Raw genomic sequence first — 14,651 nt, 5'->3', positions numbered from 1 at the left:
CATGTTTAAATAAGCCTTTCTGGGCACACAGGAGCGTTGTGTGTATCCTGTTGAAGTGAAATAGATAAATTAAAGTTATAAAAGGAGTTTGTTTGGGTGTTGTGGTCAGTGAGCAGGATGTTATGACCCCCTGGGAGCCCACATGTGCTGAGGTCAGTGGGGAATGGCCGTTTTGGGCTCACAGCGCTGTCGGATCTCCACCTTGTGGCTTGGACCACATCTCGCAGTGCTGAACGCCTGCCTGACATACAGGCTTGAACAAACGCGCGCGCACACACCCAACCACCCAGAGCAAGTGAAATGAGCGAAACAACATCTCTCCCAAACATGTGGACTAGGCATTTTCAAAGTCTAACACTCTCAGCCCCCTCTCAGACAAAACTGAGACAACTGAGAACTGTTTTCCAGCCTATAGGCCTATTTGTTTACATTTTGGGAAATTGGCACCATTAAAAGTATGCCGAATTAGTTATTATCAGTTCCTTAAAATTTAAGCATAGATGTACAGACAAGAATCACAGGATTACTATGATACTGAAGACAACTTCAAAAAACGTCATCTTTCTCAGGCAAGTTGTGGAGTTACAAGGAGCCATCTTTTTCTGTACTACACTACACCGTATACTAAAATAGGCTTGCCACAAGCAATGCAAGAGCTGTTAATAAACCTCAGTGGGAGCTGGTGGTGTAAGAAGGAGTAGACATATTGTGTGGAGAGTATTAAGCTCCAGGGTCACAGGGTCAGAACTGAAACCTGACATCACGGCTTGACTATGCAGAGCAGAAACACATGTCTGCAAAGCCCCAGCAATAAGTGGTAATTTAAGGGTGTTATAGTGGACTTAACCTCTGTGTGTCTTCAATAAAAACCAACACAATGAGATATGGAGAGACTCTGGCCACTTCTTATGTCATCCTTGATTAACTGAGAGCCTGGAACCTCTCCAGAAAAAACATGTAGCAGAGGAATGTAATTTAGTGACTTGGAATGGACATCTAAATGAGTTTAGTGTGTAAAAAGTTAAATATGAGCAGAAGCGAGTGGATCTCTTTAGAGCGCTGACAGCTCTAAATAAGATCTGAAAGGTGTGACTACTTTTAAGTAAATCAGGGTGTTTGCATAATGCTTGTAGCCTATAGGTAAAGCTTCTGGTAAAGCTATTTTGGAGCATGTCATTTCAAGTCCTGCTCTGCTGGGTTTCAGCCTCTTAATGACATGGTTCAAGACTTTGTGAGCCACATGAGCATGACTGAGAAGTAAGAGAAGAAGGGGGAGAAAAAACTGTCCAACCCCTCTGAAGATTTCCTGTTTCGTGAAAAGTGCACATACTGTGAGTCATATAGGGCAAGTCCTGCCTGGTGTGTTTACTTTGCTTCTTCTATCCAGAGCTGTGAAGGCGTTTGAGAGAGCGCAACAGGCTGAAGCAAGTCTGGATACTGACCCGTTGTCAAGGTTTCGGGATATTAATGAGAAAGAGGGGAGTGTATAGTCATTTTCCAAATGGAGCTACTTCGGTTTTCCGCTTTCTGGTGTGGAACGATACTCTTTGGTTGTATTCTGCTCGAGGAGGCGGGTGAGTTGAACTTTATGCTTCCAGAAAAGTTGTCATAGCTGCGGCTGCGTTTTATCAAAGCTGCAACTACTTTCGTGAGAGGCGCAAAGTGATAAATTGCCTCCTTTGTGAAAATATCATTTCGTTTTTACACGTGTTTTACACGGGCCCAAAATAGTCTATTGCATCACTCATTAAAAAAACTAACAAATTAATTTAAAACAACAAACTGCGTAAGTGCGTAGATTGTTTAGCCTTAAATACGTTTTACTTTCAACAACCCCTTGTCTTACTTGCTAGCTTCATTTCTCTATCTTCCTGTTATGTAAATTAACTGTGTTTACACCGTTAACCTCTGTACTGTGACTGTTGCACACTGCTGCATTAGCTCTTGAGGGGACATCACCTTTTGTAAGTCACAGCCATCAACGCCCTTTCTAACTGGTTATCTCTATCTTTGATGTGTAGCCACATTGCTAACAGGTACCCCCCAAGAGGAAGACATTGCTTTACCTTCATCTGCCTCAGACTCAGTCCCAGCGGCACCAAGTGGCTTTGGCTGCTCCTAATCCTCTTTCCCCCTGTCTGCAATTAAATCTAGCCGTGGGTGACAATTACTACCATTCATCCCCTCCACAGCCCGCCTCCTGGGTTGAAATGACATGCTCTTTCAGAGAAGTTGGTCTAATGATATAATTACTCTGGCTAAACCACCTTCCCACCACTAGCACTCAGGCATGGACTATCCCCTCGGTGCTGATTTACTTCAAAACACCTCCCCAACCCGCCAGGCATAGTTTTAAATTGCTCTGTCAAGTAGTTTAGCCTGGAGTTCAAGTGTAATATTCTGATGTGTTTTATTTGTGTGGGTCTCTCACTTAAGACAAGGACAGAAAGCAATTCCTATCTGCAATATCCTGCTATCTTCCTGTGAAATTATCTCACGCTGGCTCTGACTAAGGCAGCATGAACAGGATGCCACAGACATATAGCGCTCTAGACTTGCAGCTCTTTCATTCTGCAGGTTGTACAGTATTTCTGTAGCTGCAAGCCGCAGGTCTGACCCCACCCTGCAGACTGGGTGAAATGACACAGTAGGCTTTCTGTACCATGCTAAGAGCACACACACAGCAGCGATTTGTCAAGTCAGTGTGAAGTCAGGGGAGAACGGATACTGAACAGACTTCTTCAGTGGCTCCTGTCAAGAAGTCTCCTTTCACTTACACTTCCCAATCCAAAACGTCTCACTTTGTGGTCATGTGATTTTTGTGGTCATGTGATGAAAGTCTATTCCGTGCCATCTTCAGATGACTAGCTACCGCTTCAGATACATCACTCATTTTTGTTTGCAGTGTTTCTTAGGGAGGTAATCTTTAAACTGCAGTATGTCGGTAGAAGGTATCCCACTTTCTGTCTTGGTTTGGTCTCAGGTAGGTTGTTCTGATGCAAGACACAGTTTCAACTTCCTGTGCACATGGAGACAGCATATAGTCTGGTTATGTGGTTATGCTGTAACAGTGCTGTCACATGTTTTTTCATTTCCTCTGTTTTTGTGCTTAGACAGTTTTTGATTTTGGTTTATCTTTCAGTTGGTTTTACTTCTCAACATAAACTAAAGATCTGGAAGGAGGAAGGAGTCTTCATCATGTGGAAATTTATTTTTTTACCCTCTCCCTCACTGTTTACTCAATAGACTCACAGCCAGCGGCCTAACTTTATCTTCATCGTACCACTTGAGTCTACGTTGTTTACACTTGTTCAAACCCATCATGTTCTAACAAAATCATGTGGGATTGTCCGTACGGCACATTCTTTCGTGATGATACTTCAACCACTGGTGTTAGATTGATCCTGGGAAATTTGGAATATCCCCATTTAGGATCATTTCCAGCTCTTAAAGCCACAAGATCCTTTTTTCACTTGTACTTTTATGTGGTGGGGAATACTTCATTTTAGAAAAGGGAAGATAGGAAAAGAGCGGAGAGATCTTTGTTGCTCAATTTCTCCGTTCTATGCCAAACAGAGGGATGCTGCCTGGCCGGTTTTTCATCATTAATAGGCTCTCATTGCAAGGACAAACTGCAGTCTGAGAATTTCTGCACAAATACAAACACTCACCAACATGTATGCACACGCACACATTTCTTTCCCTCTCCAAACATTCATAGACACTAGTACATAACATCACCCTCCCTTTTTTGATATTCATGACCAGAGTTGGCACAACACCTTGTAAGATGGGGAGCCGACTCATCAGCTTGACAAATTAGAGACTTCTCAGCAAGGAGATGCAGCCGTGTTTCCTTTGTTTGTTGTTCTTGCCTGTCTGGCAGTTGTCTCCTTAGATGATTATCAAACCCACAAGCACTCATCACACAATCCTGTCTGTCTCACTGATATGGGTCTACCCGCTGGCAAAGTCAAGTTTGAACAAGACCAAAGGAGGTGGATGGGCTGCTCTTATTGTTCAGACTTCACAAGGGGGAAAAAATCTGTCAACCCTTCTAGGATGAAATAGTTTGGATTTTTTGTGGTTATGTTGAGTTATCTGCTTCTACTTATTGGCAAATTCCAAAAGACCCCCAACCTTTAATTTAATGTAATAATTATCTTGCTTTTCATGCTAATAAATATCATGTATATATTCCTGTTACTGATCATCATGGAAGTGTTTTGCAATTCCTAATAGTTTGTCATTTTAATGCCAAATGCTGCTTAGTCAGTCCAATTGAATTCAAGGAAATGGGCTTGAGTCTGTTTTTATGTAGACTGGACCTTTTTTGTAAACCCAGCTCACTGCTTTTTCCCCTCTCTCTTTTTCCAGAAGCCACTATAATGAAGATAAAAAGGCTGTGCAAGTTCTGTGATGTGCAGGCAACCAGCTGCACAGGTAAAGGGACTTGCAAGGTGGATTGTGGCATCACGTCTATCTGCCCCAATTTGACAGACGTGTGTGTCAGTATCTGGTAAGTCCATGCACCTAAACACAAAAGCTGGATTTCCAAAGCACATTTCTGTATAAATAAAAGCCAGGTTTGTGGTGCAAAATCATTTTAGACATGAATGTATGATTACGTTATAGTTCAGTAAAGTTAAATGAAAACAGCATTTTCATTACATTCACCTCTTGGGTCACACTACGTGGACAAACAAAGAAGTGAGGAAATGAGGATACAATGGATATTCTTTTATTAATCAGCTTGGGCATCATTTCCTCCCAATATTTTCTTTGAAGTGACCTTTTCCTTTGAACACCTTGTCAGTCAGCATTCTGGTGTAGACAGTTAGCTGGATTATGACAGCACACGAGCGATGAAACACCCATCAGCATCAAATCTGACTTTTGATGTGAGAAACAGCAGGAAGCAGATTTGTGTTGGTGTTAAAAGCTTACGGCTGTGCTGCTGTTTCTCATTATATTAGCAGTGTTGTGGGCATGTTATGGGCTGAGGTCAGCAGAAAGCTAATGACACGTAGACAGCACCACTGCTTTCAAATGTTTCTCATAATGCTGCCCAGCAGGGAAGCAAAATTTAAATATGTATATTTGTGCAGGTTCAGGATTTTCCTTGTTTCCTGTTTGTAATGGCATTTCAAAATCTCACTTTTTGTAAGTCTGACCTCTGTATTGCAGTCATTTACATAATGCTGAGACTGTGGACTGCTGAAAGAGACAAGTATGCCATTTACAGTTACCACTTTATCACTGTACGGCTGGGAAATTGTGTTATTTGCACAACTGTGTAAATCTTTGCTTTTTACATGATAATACAGATCTCTGAAAAGGGGACTTCATTTCCAAAAGAGTTGTGAGCACAGACTGCAAATCAAACAGTATTTTCTATTTGTGTTTTTTCTATCCAAGGAGAAAGAAAGATGACAACGTCACCTTTGATACAGTCTGCCACAACCCAGCTCAGAAGCTGTACGGCCTGGTCCTGGAGGATTACAACAACAGCAAGTGTGAGATGAAAGAAAGAAAGGGCATGGGCTCACAGTTCTTTATCTGTTCCTGCTCTGAGGACGAGTGCAATGAGCACATCTTCTTTAACTCCAGTAAGTTGGGCTTAGTTGGGTTTTTATCAATCAATGTGTTTTTTGCTTTTTAAAATGATAATAAAAAATGACATTAAGGGAATAGTTTATCAATTAGAGAAAGGTGCTTATTGACTTTCCTGTCAATAGTTAGATGAGATGATACCACTGTCATGTCTGTACGTTAAATATAGAGCTACAGCAAGCAGTCGGTTAGTTTATCGTATCATAAAGATGTGAAACTGCTAGCTTCAAAATCTGCATAGCAGTAAAAAAAAATAAATAACTTTGACTTTGTTACAGCCAGGCTAGCTGTTTCCCCCTGTTGTCAGTCTTTATGCTAAGCTAAGCTAAAAGGCTGCTGACTGTAGCCTTAAGTTGAACGGAAATAGCAAAGCAAATTGTATTTCCCATAATTGTGACCAATTCCTTAAGTTATGCAAAGTTACATCAGTTCCTTATTAGCCCATTTCCCTCGCATCTGTACTTCTCACAGTGGAGTAATAGTGCAGCAACACTGTTTTATGCATGTAAAAATAGGACTCTTTGGTTCTTACATCTGTACAACATAACATAGTAACGTCATAGTCATGGTCGTCCTAATATTATTATGCCTCTTTCTGTCAGCTTGTCATGTAAGGCGTCATGCTTGAACGCTAACACATGTGCATTGTAATGCCCTCTTGATACATGATTACAAACAGGTCTTGGAGATATTGGCTTTTAGACTCCTGTTACAACATTGGCCCAGGAATCAGACGTATTTTGACTACGGCATCCAGGCAATAATAACACCGAGGTACATTTCCGAGACCTGGCTCTGCACAGAGAGCCAAATTGAAAGCATCTGCACAGTGCAAACCACATAATGGAAATACATTTGCTTACTGTTGAGGATGTCTGTGCACTCCTTGTAACTTCTCAGTAACTACCATGAGACAGTGTTGTAATGAAGGCGCTCCAGCAGAAAATAAAAAAAACTACATGGTACCAGTAAATTTGGGTGAGTCAACCTCTTGCTCGACTAGCCAGGGACCAGTGTCTCATTGTACAAAGCATTTGATTGATTGAGCTTTCTCTTTTGGTATTCTTTTTTACCATAACTGAAGTATACATTTACGGCACTTTCAAAGCCATTATTTAAGTTAGAGGAAATACTAAGTTGTTTGTCACATACCAGCTGATATACCTTAGAGTTGCCATGGTAACTTTCCACACAGTTGTGCTGCTACCCTGAGAAGTGGGCCAATGGTGTTTTTAACCATGTTGTCAGAAATATTCAAGTGACAAGAAGGTTACAAAAGGAGACCTAACTTGAGGACAACAAGCTTGAGATGCTAGAAAAAGAAACAAAAAGCAAGTCTGTCAAATATTCCAGTACAGTTTTAAAAAGTTTAATTAAGCTTAAATTATGCTTAATTTTGATTCTTGAATGATTTTTTGCATTCCTGCTGAGAGTTAGTTAAGAGGATGGATTCCACTGTACCAAATTTGTCCTTTCAGTATGAAGTTGGAGCTAGGAGGCGGTTAGCTTAGCTTAGAAAACAGACCGGGGGAAATAACTATCCTGGTTCTGTCCCAAGTTTAAAAAATGTACCTGCACCTCTAACACTCACTTATTAACACAATATATCTTGTTTGTTAAATCATGCAAATGCAAGTGTAAACAACATTGAATTGCAGTTTCTCTTGGGTTAATGTGCCTGACTATTTCTTGGCTGGGAGCAGTTATTTTGAGTTTGATTTGAGTCTCCACTCGCAAACTCAAAGTGACAACAAGATTTGTTTTGTTTTGTTACCTAGCTGTTCCCCCCTGTTCCCAGTCTTTGTGCTAAGCTGATTGCCCTGTCTCCAATTTACAGATATGAGACTGGTATTTTTTGCTTTCTTGCTAAGAGTTAGATGAGATGGTCAATTGTATTTTCCCAAAATATCAAACTGTTTCCAAACAATGCTTCAGAGCAAAAACTTTCAACTTAAGGCAACTGTTAAATTAAGGGGGGTTAACTAGCTGGGCACAAAATCCCAATCCCCCAAATTTAACATTAAGACACACTGTAATTCAGAATCTTTTCCTCTCGCAGAAGTTTTTCTCCTCAACATTCAGTATTTTTTACTATAACCCAATGTTTTGGCCAAAGCTGAGAGAGTCCGGGAAGGCACAGTCACAGGTTTGTTGTGAGAACTCTATGAAAATAAAAACAAACTGGCTGGGGCCATGTTGAGGATTTCAGACATGTGGTTTCCTGTTTAGAAAAAAAATTAGAGAGAACCAGAGGGCTTGACTGGGAAGTCAGTCAGATTCTTTCCCCATTCGTCCTCCTCCCTCCTCACATCTAGACTTGCCTCTAAAATGAGTTTGAATCATTTCTTTTAAAAAATAGGAAAATGTAAGCATATTTCTGCTTTGAAACTATTGCTATCTCACATTTTTCAACCAAAATCAACGTCAACTGGATTAAACATTAAAAATGAAGGTCTGTAAAAGCTGGGAATTTTAAATTGGGAAAGTTGTATGGCACTCAGACTAACTAGACAAGGCGAGGTATAAATGATTATATTTAGAACTCATCAAACTCTAGGCTATTTGGGGTTTTCACTTTTAGTATGTTGTGTCTGGTCATATAGTTTTTAAAGGTCTTCTTTTATGACTGCAGCTTAAAAAACTGAACCAGCACAAGCATAAACTTTCACTGTTTGCCAAACCATAGCAGCTCCCAGACACACCACGTCCTAAATTATAAGAATCAGACATACACTATAAAGAGACACAATATGTGGTTGACTAGATCAGGGTTTGGAGCAGCTTTCATTTGTGGCCCAGACACTAACTTTAGTTTTCTGATGCTTATAGACATTCCACAAGGATAGGTCAGGTTCCTCTGCTGTTCTGAGAATATTACTTATTCTTAGCTAGATGCTGATACAGTCTGCTGAGACAGAACTGCAGTTTTATTTCTTTTTATTGGGGAAATTGTTTTATGATCATTCCAAAGATGTACAAAGATGTAAGTAGCTATAAAAATGCAGTGTTTCCACTGACCGTAATGATAGTGTTTACACAGAGAAGAGACTAAAATCCAGGATAATGATAAACATCTCCCACTTTTTAAACCAATTTTGAACTATACAAATGTGGTTGATCTTAAGGTAGTAGCTCTTCTGGAGCTTTTGATCATATTACATGATCTGCATTAGCAGATGGAGTTTGCCGAGTGGACATGAAATTGTAGATGTTCAAATTTCCAGTTTTCCATTTAAGAATGTGTTAAATATGTAATTTTTCTGAGCATCTGATGAATGTAAATCCAGTAGTTACTCTCATTTTAGCTCTGTTTTGGTCGACACCCATTCCTGAGGGAAATATCTTGATGCTTCAGCTGCTAAATGCTCCACTTTGTTCATCAGCTATTTGCAATCTTTGTCAGTCTGTTGTTTAGTGGTGCACAGGCGTAGAGGTGTACATTGGGTTAATCAGAAAGTTTTTGCTGAAAATAGCTGCCTGTTGCATTTTGAAACAAGGTTGGTGAGAGTGAGCCAAAGAGTAAACCAAAACAATGAGCTGAAAGTTGGGGGATAATTCTCCGTTGGTTTGTAAATAAGTGACACCTTCAAATTATTCATTGTAATTTTTTTGAATTATTGAAGCTTTAAACTCAACTATATGGATATCATTTACATTATCTTAACCCTTTGACTTTTGTTCCCTCAGACATGGATTCCCAGGTGGTGGCAGTCATCTTAGTGAGTCTGGTTCCTCTGCTGGTTATGGCTGTTGTCGTCATCACATCCTTTTACTTTTATCGGGTCTATCGCCAGCGGCAAGCTAGCTCCAGACGCAAGAGGGGTCGTCCACTGGACTTCAGTGACGGTCGCGCCATCATTATTGACGACGAAGGTTCAGACAGTAGCTCCACACACGCCAACAACCTCAACCACAACACAGAGCTGCTGCCCATTGAACTGGACGTTCAGGTTGGAAAAGGACGCTTTGCAGAAGTTTACAAGGCCAAGCTTAAGCAAGGCTCCTCAGTCAGCGAGGAGCAGGGCTTTGAGACAGTGGCTGTTAAGATTTTTCAGGAGGAGGAGTACACCTCCTGGAGGAATGAGAAGGAAATTTTCTCAGACGCAGACTTGAGACATGACAATGTGCTTCACTTTCTGACAGCAGAGGAAAGGAAGGTGCAGAGACAGTTTTGGCTGATCACAGCATACCAGCCAATAGGGAACCTCCAGGAGTACTTGATTCACCATATTATCAACTGGCACGACCTGTGGCTGCTGGGGGGTTCTCTAGCACGTGGCGTGGCGCACCTTCACAGTGACCACACCCCCTGCGGTCGCTACAAGGTGCCTATCGCACATAGAGACATTAAGAGCTCCAACATACTCGTGAAAAGCGACCTGACCTGCTGCCTGTGTGACTTTGGCCTCGCCCTCCGCCTGGACAATGCTCTGTCTGTGGATGAGCTGGCTAACAGTGGACAGGTAAAGCCTTCTAATCCTAAATTGTGGGGGTTTAATAGGTTTTACTTTGGCTTTTGATCCACTCAGAGATAAAAAAAAAATAATAATTCCTCTCCTGTTGTAATTTGAACTTGCACCCCAAAAAACAAGTCATTCCAAGCCCTGCCATATATTTCTTTGAAGATCTCTATCAGACCGTGAAAAGAGCTGTGCTATCAATCAATTTAATTTCTGATCCTCATCACTCAAGGACACCATCTCTAAATATTTGGCGTCTCTATGTATTGGCCCCAGATGGGTAATGCTGATAGAAATAGTGTTGTAAGTGTTCTTAGGTTGTCGTTGTATTATACTCACAAGACAAACAGGCTTGATTGATTCTTAATGGACTCATTACACTGATGTAATAGGCCAGAGTCATATTAGACTCCGTTATGAAAATGACTCATTACGAAAAGGCCTCAGCCTTTGCTGCGTAGGACACCTAATGCATTGTAATGCCCTCAATGGATTTTCAGGGAAGCGCCAGTGAACACATTTTCCAAGGTGGTAATTACACAAGACAAGCAATGTGTTGTTGAGCTGAGAGCTTCCTTTGTTTTCCCAGTTATTTTATACATCATGTTTTGATGCATATTAATGTGATAACACATCTTAATACAGCACAAATGTACCACCTGTCACTTGATTAATGCTGGTAAACAACAACTTAGTCTACAGCCAGACAACTCCCTTTTTAGATGTAAAAGTGTAGTTGTTGGTTAAGAGTGGCTTAATTTTGTGATTTACCAGCTCCCCTTACCTGTAGCACCCCGTTTAAGACATACAAAACAGCATTTACATGTTTTTCTCCCTGTTTTTGTCTCAGGTGGGTACAGCCAGGTACATGGCCCCAGAGGTCTTGGAGTCCAGAATCAACCTAGAAAACATTGAGTCTTTCAAACAGGCTGATGTTTACTCCATGGCTCTTGTACTATGGGAGATCATCTCCAGGTGTAACGCGATTGGAGGTAATATGTGACCAGACACACTTGACTTTAGGTTTAGGATAATGTGTTGTTATGATCAGAGGCGTGACTGCACTGTTGGAGGTGGATCACAGTCACATAATTTAGTTTTGCAAAAGAGCTGCTGTGATACCACGATGATGAATAAGAAATGACTGTTGCGTTTTGTGGACACCTGCTTAAAACATGACATTGCTGACTGCCTGACTAATAGTGATGCCCTCACTCTACACACAGTAAACATCCCTTGTGACCTTTATTGTAGTTAATAATAGAGATAACCCGTTATCCTTTGTAAATTTAAGGTTAGCTTGGGCCGTTGAGTGTAAATGAAATCAATAGATGCACTGATTGATGAGATTCCCTTTTGGGTCTGTGTAAATGCCCTCAGAAATATATACTGAAATACATAAATACTGAAAAAAGAAAAATTGTACTCCACACCTCAATTGACCTCTGAAGAATACCAGCACATTGACAACTTTACCAATTAGGAGCTCAGTGACCAACTCCACCTTGAGTCCACTTACTAGATGTGTGACTCCATGTGACTGGGCCTACAGTGTGAGTGTGTCGTCCACGACCCATTAATCACAGTAGGAACAAAGTGTCAAACACACAATCCATCTTGTAGAAGTCTCAAGGATCAGCCTCCACTTTATTAATGTACCGTTACTTGTTTTTGTCATTCTGTAGCAAAAACAAGGCCAGGAAATGTGCAAATAATAGAAATGGGTGATTATCTGAAGGCAAACTACAGGGCAGTATTTCATGTCGACACTAAGTTGTTTGTTTTCACTTCCCTTTAGTGTATCTGTGGTCCAGCTAGTTTCTGTGACTGCTCCTGTCTCCATTGTGTCATAGCAATGATTTAAAGCTGGGATTGGTCATGACCGTTACTACTTTGGCGATTTCCTGTTTTCTCCTCACGATCCTCCCAGTGGGCCTCCTTGAAGTATATCACACAGTTATGCTACCCAAGAGTCCTTTCAAGAAAAAAACATGGCTGAGTGACCTGCCGTCCCTCTTGCTATTCCTTCCCAACAGCAAGAATATGTGTGCCCTGCGGGTACACCTTTGAAAAGAAAATAGACTATTTTGCTGTTTTACTGTTTTGCAAAAGACACTCTTCATAGAGTGAAGTTGTAAGTATGGATGTCTCCTTTGTATGAGGATATTTTGCGGCTAATGTCTCATGAGAGCAGACCAGACAGGATACATGTCGGTAGAGATGGACTAAACGAATCCAGGCTCACTGGAGTGTTGCTTCAGTTGGTTTCCTCTTCAGGGATTTGAGGGACAACAGCTTTATTCATCCCTCTCATCCTCCTTTCATTTCTTTCATTACTTTACTAAATTACATTATTTTAGACCCGGATTAAACACAATTTTTTATGACTGTCCTTGCACAGAAACTCTGTCGTTCTCTGCTTCTAAACTTACAGTTGACATTACCCCCCCCTCTTTTTCTTCCTACCCTTAGGCAGGTGAGACAGCAGTTAATTACTCTCCCACTGCACTGCAACACTGTAGACAGCCATACAGCTTTAGTCATGCCAGCACAGACAGACAGGGTTGCTTAGATTTACTGGAAAGGGGAAGCAGAGGGGTCCCCTTCCCACCCTATGAGAATAGAGACTATAGATAGAAGCAGCTGGAATAATATCTGTGTTTCACTGTATATCTCTATCCACTTTCTCCAGACTTGCCACCTCTGCGAGACGAGCAGCGGAGAGAAAGCTGTAGTTCATTAAGACCAAGACCAAAACGTTAAAATGTTGTACAAACACAGCCAGCCTCCCACCTTGATAGACCCTGAGGAAGGTGGAAAGAATAAGCTGCGTAAATGAGATGCAGTAATTTGGTTTTTGCTTCAGTGGCAGCTAAAAAAATCTCCCTGCAGATAGTATGCTGGCAGAGGTCTGGTATTGATTCTGGAATCAGAGCACCATGAGAGTAAAACTGATGTGTTTAGAATTTCATGCTTTCACACTGCTGGTCTCTTGTTTTCCTGAAGTTGGCAAGTTGTACCGGGAGGTCGGTGAGTCAGTAATGACACCCTGAGAACTCACCTCACTTGAGACAAACTATGAACATATGTGCCCACACACAGAAATTGTGACACTTCCCAGGGCACTGTTATAATGACTGGGTTGAAGACCTGGTTTCCTCTTATCTCTGTTGCAACCTTTGTGTGTGTGTGTGTGTGGAAGACAGATGTCTGATCAGCTCTCTGCGTCTCAGTGGCAGGCAGCCACATAGCCGCTCTGTCACAGTTCCTGGGGCCGTGGTCTGATCTGAGATCTGCCAGGCGAGAAGAACACAGCCGTCTGTCGACAGCGCCAGTCAGCCAGCCATGAGCCATCACTTTGCTTTCTTTATCTTCCAAGACTATAAAGACATTGAGTGAGAAGGAAACAGAGAGATCAACACACCTCAGAGAGAAGGAAAAGCTGGATTCAAGGCTCAGGCCTTTTTTATCTCTGCGTCTGTTCCCTAAAATGTCTCTCCTGTATAATTTAGCTAGTCCAGATTTAGGGCTTGGAAAGACTATGAGGGCGTTCCTCAGGCGGGTGGGGCTATGTTGGGGGATAATAGTGGAGTGGTGTTGAATGTGGAGCTGCAGACTGGGAAATGCCTTCAGTCCCTAGAGGGAGAGGTTGGGCTAGACTGGAGAGGAGGAGAGGTTAGGGCAGCTGCTCTCCAGATGTCAGACCATCAACTCCTCCAGGACTAGAGGGCATGATGGTTGTTTGTGGATGGTGCATGTGTGTGGGGGGGTCTGCCATAGTCCATATATTGATTGTGGATGAACTGGGGACAAAATCTGTGTGGCCAATTTGGTTTTACTGAAGTTGCGTCCAGCGTGAGCTAAAATAGTTGCTGGTTTTTTGTTATGGGTTTAGGTGAAGCTCAGGACACATGTATCAGCTACAGTTAATGGTAGGGTAAGTCTCCAGGATAAGTCAGTGCCATATGTCCAAAAGTGAGCTGTGCTAACATGTAATGTGCATGCATACATCTGTACTAAATGACTTTAACAACTTGTGAGCAACGCAAACAAGTGTCACAGACTCCGCAGCCTAATGAAAACCAGCAGAGGCAGCTGGTAATGGATTAGTCAATCTTTTGTTGACTCAGACAGACTTCGGGAAACAGTGTTATTGAGATCATATTACTAATTTATTTCCAAGCACATGTTGAAACTCTGTGTGGATCTGTTTATCTGCATTATTTATGTGTTTAGGTGACAGGATTTCTGTTTTTTTCCTTTAAGTATTTATGCATTGTTGAGCACAGCTTGACAAAATGCTACTTGGAAGGGAAGCATAACAAGAATATTTAACAAAATATCAAATGTTGGAATGGATTATACTTGCTTTCAGCTTTGCAGTAATAATTCAGGATGGTTTGTGTTTCTCTTTCCGTTTCAATTTGGTCCTTTTTGGCTTGCCTGTGCAGCTTGACTACTGATATCTAAACATATATAAGTCAGCTAAACTCATCTATGTGCTAGGGCCATAATCAAAACAACTGAAAGGTTAATGAATGACAAAACTATAGTTAGTTGGGATGGTTGAAGTGTAGC

At 41.4% G+C, this 14,651-nt stretch overlaps 1 protein-coding gene across 2 annotated transcripts in view; it reads left to right on the top strand.

Moving 5' to 3' along the window:
- Nucleotides 1-1,307: 1,307 nt before the first annotated feature.
- LOC123976919 (TGF-beta receptor type-2-like) overlaps nt 1,308-14,651 on the top strand; it is a 20,678-nt gene continuing 7,334 nt past the window's right edge. Inside the window, exons 1-5 of one of the 2 annotated variants that reach the window (XM_046059322.1) lie at nt 1,308-1,331; nt 4,378-4,519; nt 5,419-5,609; nt 9,301-10,076; nt 10,924-11,065. In XM_046059322.1, the coding sequence (XP_045915278.1) occupies nt 4,389-4,519; nt 5,419-5,609; nt 9,301-10,076; nt 10,924-11,065 (1,240 nt within the window). In that variant the 5' untranslated portion in view covers nt 1,308-1,331; nt 4,378-4,388. The other variant, XM_046059321.1, reaches the window with a different exon arrangement.

The sequence above is a fragment of the Micropterus dolomieu genome, linkage group LG09, assembly GCF_021292245.1.
Source record: "Micropterus dolomieu isolate WLL.071019.BEF.003 ecotype Adirondacks linkage group LG09, ASM2129224v1, whole genome shotgun sequence".
NCBI classification, from domain to species: Eukaryota; Metazoa; Chordata; class Actinopteri; order Centrarchiformes; family Centrarchidae; genus Micropterus; species Micropterus dolomieu.
The sequence above is the reverse complement of the archived record's forward strand: the minus strand, read 5'-3'. Positions and strand labels throughout refer to the sequence as shown.